At 42.0% G+C, this 9146-nt stretch overlaps 1 protein-coding gene across 1 annotated transcript in view; it reads right to left on the reverse strand.

Moving 5' to 3' along the window:
• Window positions 1-308: 308 nt before the first annotated feature.
• Window positions 309-9146, reverse strand: part of LOC126997249 (synaptonemal complex protein 2-like) — a 15561-nt gene continuing 6723 nt past the window's right edge. Inside the window, exons 4-6 of the mRNA XM_050858246.1 lie at window positions 9086-9122; window positions 949-1062; window positions 309-434 (exon numbers count right to left, since the gene is read on the reverse strand). Coding sequence (XP_050714203.1) covers window positions 309-434; window positions 949-1062; window positions 9086-9103 — 258 coding nt within the window. The 5' untranslated portion in view covers window positions 9104-9122. The remainder of the gene's footprint in view (window positions 435-948; window positions 1063-9085; window positions 9123-9146) is intronic.

Here is a 9146-nt window from a genome sequence, read left to right on the forward strand (position 1 = left end):
CGCAATGTGAGAGATACCCGAGGCGTGGTTGGTAAGATTGATGAGTCCGGGCCCTGGGAGATAGTATATGATCATAAAGAGTTGGAGACCTGGGTAGGTCTTAAAAGAAATTTTGTCTTCTCATATCAGCTAATTCTAAAGGTCAGAGTGGGTCAATCAGGTTCCAATGAGTGTTTTTAGGTTCACGGTCCAGAAGAAGAATCAAACTACCACCAGGGCCATAAAACTAATCCTGCTCAAAACTCCAACGAATGCCTTGTCAAATATGTGAACTTAAAGGACGGAATGTTTAGCTATACGGCCCCTAGTCACCTAGCAACTACCTGACTGATCATCGGGTGGGAGGGCGGGGGCGTGCTCTCCACCTGGCACAGGATGAGGATGGAAGAGGTGCCCAGGTTGAAGTCAATCCAAACCCTCGGGTAACTCACACTCTGTGGGCCACAGGGAAGAAAAGGATGATCAGTAGCTAATGAAAAAAATATATCAAAATTGTGAAAACTTTCTATTTTTTATTTTTACAGCAAAGGGAGGCAGCTCAAAGGCAATAAGGGGAGAGAGAGAGAGAGAGAGAGAGAGAGAGAGAGAGAGAGAGAGAGAGAGAGAGAGAGAGAGAGAGAGAGTTTTGTTTAGTGAACGCAACATCTGTGGTCATATGCCGGAGAGAGACAGAAGGGGAAGGAATTATAGGAGAAGGGAACAGACCCCAGGAGACGGGACACAACCCCCGATTAATACCTGGTACACTGCTGGGTGGACAGGGGCTACGTAGGGTATTGGAAAAGTCACCAAATTTTTCCACTCCACTCGGGAATTGAACCCGGGCTCTCTCGGTTGTGAGCCTAGTGTGTGAACCACTGCACCACGAAGACCCCATAAAAAAATAAATAATAAATAAATAAATAAAAATCATTAACATTCGTAGTAATAACAGCAGCAGCAGCATACCTTAGGCTTGCACAGCTTGAGGTTCCCAATGTGCATAGTGTAGCAGGGCACGGCGAACACCTGTCGACTGTCCCCAAGCGTGCTGTTGTAGGCGTTCAGGGAGTGTCGGCAGTGCTGGAAGGGGAGCAAACGGGTCACTCACTATACATGCACACACATAAAAAAAATAATTAACCTGGTAGCAGCGGGGATCATGTTTCTTAATGGTCCCTCTAAGCGAGAAAATGAGAAAAAATCACCCCTCACACAAACCATTTCATAATATATATCAAAGCATTTGTGATCAGATTATGTGTCATCTTTTTTGGGGGGGTTTATATCGTGGCACAAATTTGGCCATTCGCTGCAACATGGTAAAGTCACAAATTTGGCCCGTCGCTGCTACACGGTAAAGCCACAAATTTGGCCCGTCGCTGCTACACAGTAAAGTCACAAATTTGGCCCATCGCTGCTACACGGTAAAGCCACAAATTTGGCCCGTCGCTGCTACACGGTAAAGCCACAAATTTGGCCCGTCGCTGCTACACAGTAAAGTCACAAATTTGGCCCGTCGCTGCTACACGGTAAAGCCACAAATTTGGCCTGTCGCTGCTACACGGTAAAGCCACAAATTTGGCCCGTCGCTGCTACACGGTAAAGCCACAAATTTGGCCTGTCGCTGCTACACAGTAAAGCCACAAATTTGGCCTGTCGCTGCTACACAGTAAAGCCACAAATTTGGCCCATCGCTGCTACACGGTTAAATCACAACAAAATAAAGTCACTATTCTCTAACTTGAGCTCTGTGGCTTGGGCCGGGGAAACCTACATTGTTGACAGATCTAGCGATGACCTGCACATGGCAATCTGTCTCACTGTTATTCCGTACGTTATCTATTTGTGGAATATACACATAGTCACAATACGACTGCATGGTGTTATGAATGGCTTGGGATTACAGGGAAAGACAACGACTGAGTCACGCCCAAGGGCTCAAGTTAAAATCGATAGACTATTGTAAAGAAACTTGAAATAAATTTTTTTGCCATTAACCAAGGCCATCTAGAGGGGGAGGCCTCTTCACAGGGGGGGGGAAGGCCGTGACATAGGCCAAGTAGTGCCAGGTAGTGTCGGGTCAGCTGTGGTCAGGAGAGGTCACGCTCTCTGTTTTGTGCATTACTGACTCTGAAAACAGTGAAAAACTTGTTAACATTGTTTCTGCCTCTTACCCAGATAACAATACTGCCATACAAGTGCTGTGTGCCTTACTGGGAGGGAATCTTCAAAACTGGACCCAGAGTGATGGTGTTTTCCTTCCCACAAGACGAGGAGGCGTGCGCTGCGTGCCACAAACAAACGAGTTAAGCATCTGCTGCATGATAACATGTTCAGCACAGTGAGACAGTCAGTACAGTCAGCAGGCACAAAACCCATTACGGCTGTATTAAATGATGAGGGTTTGTCAGGCATTATAACAGCCAATAATATAGTTCATAAAATAGCCTGTGTTACACATGTATTATTATATATTCGTGATGTGAATATATGAATATGATGCGTTATGAGAGGAATGTGACTGTGATATGATTATGTATATGGTGTGACTAATCACTGATGAATACAGTATGAACATGATGTGGTTCTTTACATATGCTAGTATAATGTGTGTGTGAAAAAGAATAACATGATATAATTATATGAATATAAACATTAAACATGGATATCAATATACTAGATGCAATACATACGAATATATGATATGAATAAAATATGCTTATATGAGATGAATGAAAATGCATATATATATATATATATATATATATATATATATATATATATATATATATATATATATATATATATATATATTTATATATATATATATATATATATATATATCATGTTAGTGAGATGTGATAGGGTGTTATGAATGATGTTATTAGTAGTAGTATTTGCTAGGGCAAGGATACAATGAAAAACATGTTATCTGACATGAATGTGTTATATTGAGTATATATGAATTTGAATATCATACAATGGTATCAATATATAAATGATATGATACAAATATTACAACCGCTTGCAATAAACGGCAAAGCCTTGCTTCATGGCAAGGTATCCATACCATTATACTGTGTGTGTGTGTGTGTGTGTGTGTGTGTGTGGGTTAGACATGAATTATACTGTACCATTATACTGTGTGTGTGTGTGTGTGTGTGTGTGTGTTAGACATGAATTATACTGTACCATTATGCTGTGTGTGTGTGTGTGTGTGTGTGTGTGTGTGTGTTAGACATGAATTATACTGTACCATTATACTGTGTGTGTGTGTGTGTGTGTGTGTGTGTGTGTGTGTGTGTTAGACATGAATTATACTGTACCATTATGCTGTGTGTGTGTGTGTGTGTGTGTGTGTGTGTGTGTGTGTGTTTGACATTAAGTATTCTGTAACATTATGCTGTGTGTGTGTGTGTGTGTGTGTGTGTTAGACATGAATTGTACTGTACCATTATGCTGTGTGTGTGTGTGTGTGTGTGTGTGTGTGTGTGTGTGTGTGTGTGTGACATGAATTGTACTGTACCATTATGCTGTGTGTGTGTGTGTGTGTGTGTGTGTGTGTTAGACATGAATTATACTGTACCATTATGCTGTGTGTGTGTGTGTGTGTGTGTGTGTGTGTGTGTGTTAGACATGAATTATACTGCACCATTATACTGTGTGTGTGTGTGTGTGTGTGTGTTAGACATTAATTATACTGTACCATTATGCTGTGTGTGTGTGTGTGTGTGTGTGTGTGTGTGTGTGTGTGTGTGTGTGTGTGTGTTAGACATGAATTATACTGTACCATTATTCTGTGTGTGTGTGTGTGTGTGTGTGTGTGTGTGTGTTAGACATGAATTATACTGTACCATTATGCTGTGTGTGTGTGTGTGTGTGTGTGTGTGTGTGTGTTAGACATGAATTATACTGTACCATTATGCTGTGTGTGTGTGTGTGTGTGTGTGTGTGTGTGTTAGACATGAATTATACTGTACCTTTATACTGTGTGTGTGTGTGTGTGTGTGTGTGTGTGTGTTAGATATGAGTTATACTGTGTGTGTGTGTGTGTGTGTGTTAGATATGAGTTATACCGTACCATTATACTGTGTGTGTGTGTGTGTGTGTGTGTGTGTGTGTGTGTGTTATATATAAGTTATAACTGCACTATGTGTGTGTGTGTGTGTGTGTGTTAGACATGAATTATACTTTGTGTGTGTGTGTGTGTGTGTGTGTGTGTGTGTGTTAGACATGAATTATACTGTACCATTATGCTGTGTGTGTGTGTGTGTGTGTGTGTGTGTTAGACATGAATTATACTGTACCTTTATACTGTGTGTGTGTGTGTGTGTGTGTGTTAGATATGAGTTATACCGTACCATTATACTGTGTGTGTGTGTGTGTGTGTGTGTGTGTGTGTGTGTGTGTGTGTATTCCTTGATCCATCAAGAAGCTGATTGTCTTGACATTATGTTCTTTAACATTGAAGATTTTGCTGTTAGTTTCAATTGATGTATATGTATCATTATTACTATTATGCATACTTAATGAATACATTATTTGTTTGCATTCTTTTCATTATGTATGTTAAAACAAGTAATACAAACAAACAAACAACACAAGGAAAACAGTGAGGTTGACAGCAGCCCAGGCTGACCCGACCGCTGTCCCTACTCGACTGACGGGTCACTGAGGGAGTGGAGAGGCCTCCCGTCTGGATGGCCTTGCATTAACCTGGTAGCAGCGACGGGCCAAATTTGTGGCTGTACTGTGTAGCAGCGACGGGCCAAATTTGTGGCTGTACTGTGTAGCAGCGACGGGCCAAATTTGTGGCTGTACTGTGTAGCAGCGACGGGCCAAATTGGTGGCTGTACAGGGTAGCAGCGACGGGCCAAATTTGTGGCTGTACCGTGTAGCAGCGACGGGCCAAATTTGTGGCTGTACTGTGTAGCAGCGACGGGCCAAATTTGTGGCTGTACTGTGTAGCAGCGACGGGCCAAATTTGTGGCTGTACTGTGTAGCAGCGACGGGCCAAATTTGTGGCTGTACTGTGTAGCAGCGACGGCCAAATTTGTGGCTGTACCGTAGCAGCGACGGGCCAAATTTGTGGTTGCACTGTGTAGCAGCGACGGGCCAAATTTGTGGCTGTACCGTGTAGCAGCGACGGGTCAAATTTGTGGCTGTACCGTGTAGCAGCGACGGGTCAATTTGTGGCTTGTACTGTAGCAGCAGCGACGGCCAAATTTGTGGCTGTACCGTGTAACAGCGACGGCCAAATTTGTGGCTGTACCGTGTAGCAGCGACGGGCCAAATTTGTGGCTGTACCGGGTAGCAGCCGCCAATAAATTTAGGCTGTACCGGCGTAAGCGCCGTGGGTCACTTGAGGTTGCAATTGTAGCAGCGACGGGTCAAATTTGTGGCTGTACCGTAGCAGCGACGGCCAAATTTGTGGCTGTACTGCAGCAGCCATGGGCCAAATTTGTGCTGTTGTACCACTGTAGCAGCAGCGACAGGCCAAATTTGTGGCTGTACCATGTAGCAGCGACGGGCCAAATTTGTGGCTGTACCGTAGCAGCGACAGGCCAAATTTGTGCCATGATATAAACCCCCAAATAGATGATGCATAAACTGATCACAAATGCTTTGATATATATATATATATATATATATATATATATATATATATATATATATATATATATATATATATATATATATATATATATATATATATATATATATATATATATATATTATGAAGTGCTCTGTGTGAGGGGTGATTTTTTCTCAGTTTTCTCGCTTAGAGGGACCATTAACCCGTACAGTGTTTAGTACGTTCACACGCTCAAAAAACTATCGATACACATTCAGCACGATACAAACTGACACCAAGGATGAAGCCATTGAGAACAGGCAATTCAAAACGCCCGCGCCAAATTCCTTATTCGTCAACTTAAAAAGCGTGCAAAGTTCCTACTTTTTATTAGGCAATGAGGCAGCACAAGAGAGTAGATTTAAACAACCTGTAGAAGTCCATCCAACTCTGTTTAGACTTTATCTTTCTTAGCAGCAATGCTATTACCATTGCAATTTGTTGTTTTTTTCAGATGTCCACAACTTGTTCATGAAAGAAAAGACACGTTCAGTGGAAGCATTAGTTCCAGGATGGCACATCATGGACTGAACTATATCTGACATGCATTGATGGTTGTTTTTGTCTTTGATATGGGAGAATACTTCTACCCACCGCTGTTACGTATATCACATGAGCATTATTGTTTAATAATTTGTGAATAAAAAGCTTAAACAAGTGGCACTCAAATCACTCCGTTAATATTATGGTGATATCTGGTGTCTCAGTGTCTCCCTTCCTCTCTATCCCTCCCTTACAGGGGCCCTGTCCTGCTCCCCCCAGCAGAGCTGAGGTGATGGGGGTGACAGCACTCTTACCAACCCTACCGAGATTACCGGGTTGCTCGCTGTGAAGTTCTTCGGACCCCACGGTAACGATAGTTTTTTGAGTGTGTGTACATATACGCACCTCTTAGGGAAGTGTTTAGTACATATATATACGCAAGCTCTTTTGAGGGCTTATATTCCCTTTATTTTTGTTGTTTTGTATGTAACATTGTTCATTGACAGTGAAGAGCAATAACTTGACAAGTCTTGGTATTTTTAAATGGACGTTAAAGGGCTTTCTGTACATTTGTCCGCATTCCAACAAAAATCATTATACAAGAAGGTAGGTTACTTCCTTCTAGGTAATTACTCCTTGATTCTATAATCAGTAAGGCATGTGGAATTGTAAATTATGGTTCAGAGTAATCGGAACTGAAAACTTATCGTCGGAAGCTTCTTAGTGTTTTGTTGAACTTTGTGAACTACGGCTGTAATACACACGGCCTTGAAGTGTTGTCTGATCCAATCATTCTCTTGTACTTACAATTATTGTTTATTTTTTAGGTTTTTGTGATGTAAAGAAGTACTAATACATTACTCACGCTTTGGGGCAGTGAGAAGTGTTTATAATGGAAAGAATATTGGCTCTAAAAAAATGTAAAGACAAATTTCCCTTTCCTGGTATGACATTGTTAGCTCTGAGACACAGAAAAATAAGACAACAAACACTACGGTTCCATTCCTCGCATATAAATAATATATATATATATATATATATATATATATATATATATATATATATATATATATATATATATATATATATATATATATATATATGAAATAATTTGTAATTTTTGTACATTTTAGGGTCAAATAAAAAAAAAGGAAAAAGTTCCACCTGGCATGAACCCTATAAAAGAGCACACTGTACGGGTTAATATATTTCCTTCAAGCTTTTTTTTCTTTCCTGTTCTTTTATTAGGTATTTTTTCCCTTCATGTTCTCTCTCCCTCTCTGCCTTCTTTTCTTCCTACAATTCCCTTCCCAAGCTTTATTCTCCTCCCTTGGTCTTTTCAGTGCCAGGATACATGACACTAACCATGGCACTCCTAACCTTGCCCTGCCTTCCCTGTCCCTGGCCTTCCTCTGCTACTATTTAACATTGCTCCAGCAGCAGCACCTTCTCACTTGCTTAGATGTCACTATTCTATGCATTTTGAACTGCATATTATGTGCGCTGCAAACTGCTAGCAAGGCCGCTGGTGATTTTTGAAGGGTTAGCGAGTTTCTTGCAGCCGCCTCGGGGTGCAATGAGGGGTGTTGGGAGGGGGCTACGTCAAGTTGGGTTGGGGGAGTTAGATTTACTCGACACGCAGCGGAGGATGTGAGGAGGATTCCAACCCTGGCCCTGGCAGTCGTGGCCAGCCAGGCCTTCTAACCACTGCTCAACAAAGGCATTAGATCACATGGGTGTTGATGCTGGTAGGCTAACACTGTGATATTCATGCCATACCTTCCCCAGGTACAGCTGTTCATCAACCATCTACACAGGAAGGATGAACAGCTGTGTGAGGCCTTCTAGCCACTCCATATTGAATCACGTGGTGTTGATGTGTTGAGGTAGGTAGGTGTACACTGCCATACCTTCCCCAGGTACAACTGTTCATCAACCATCTACACAGGAAGGATGAACAGCTGTGTGAGGCCTTCTAGCCACTGCTCCATATTAGATCACGTGGGTGTTGATGCTGGTAGGCTAACACTGTGATACTCATGCCATACCATTCTTTCATTGACACAGGCTTTACATAAATGAGACAACACAGGCATTTGAAAAGACATAGAGTATGATCTGTTTGGTACAAGTCCCTCTCTCCTGAGCTTGTCTATGTAGGCTATTACAAAAGAAAACTGCCAGCTCTGGGATTGATATAAGGTGTGAGGGTTGGGGAAAAAAATCACTACAATCGTCCCTCAAATAGTACAGTTTCCAATAGTTTGGTTCCAGTTTTATATGGATTGTCGTGGAAGATCTTTTAGGATTTTTAAATTTCCTGCTCCTTAAAAATCTTCTTAGAAAATCCACATAAAACCAAATCCGAACTATTGGAAACTGTGCTATTTGAGGGATGATTGTATTACTAAAGAAAGAAAAATAGCTTGAATACTTATCACATAATGACAAAGTAGCCTATCAGTGTGCCACTCCACCGCCCATGGGAAGGAAGGGAAAGAAGGGAGCTATGGGAGATGACCTGTTTTTCCTTCTGCTCTCACTCCCTCCTCCCGCCATAGTCCAAAGGTGTCTGTTCTTCCTATGTATTCCTATGTATACTCCCCCTTTCCCTCCTCTGCTTTAATAATGAAATATCTGTCTCTAGGCCACCAGCCCTAATCAGGCCATACCTGCGGCAAACAAGGTGGCAAGGGTGTGTGTGCTGTGGAGGTATAGTTGGTGGAGTGGACATGATGCCATTCACTGCCTTGACATCAACCTGTCATTCTCGTGCCATCAAAACAAGGTGGTTACCCGGGTGAGAGGTCATGCTTCGGGCAGTGTCTTATCCATTGTGACGGTGTTGTTTACTGATAGCTACGCTGGAACCATTTCCACACATTAAGCCTCCATGGTGGGAGCTAACAGGATGGAGAGAAGAAAAGAAACACCAATAGAAAGGAAATTAATGCAGGAATAAGAGAAAAATTAGTTAACACTCACCACTCTGTCCCTCCTCATCTCCTTCAGTTCCTAGTGTCTGGAAATCAGGTTTGGTGTTAAC

The sequence above is a fragment of the Eriocheir sinensis genome, chromosome 12 (genome assembly GCF_024679095.1).
Source record: "Eriocheir sinensis breed Jianghai 21 chromosome 12, ASM2467909v1, whole genome shotgun sequence".
NCBI lineage: Eukaryota > Metazoa > Arthropoda > Malacostraca > Decapoda > Varunidae > Eriocheir > Eriocheir sinensis.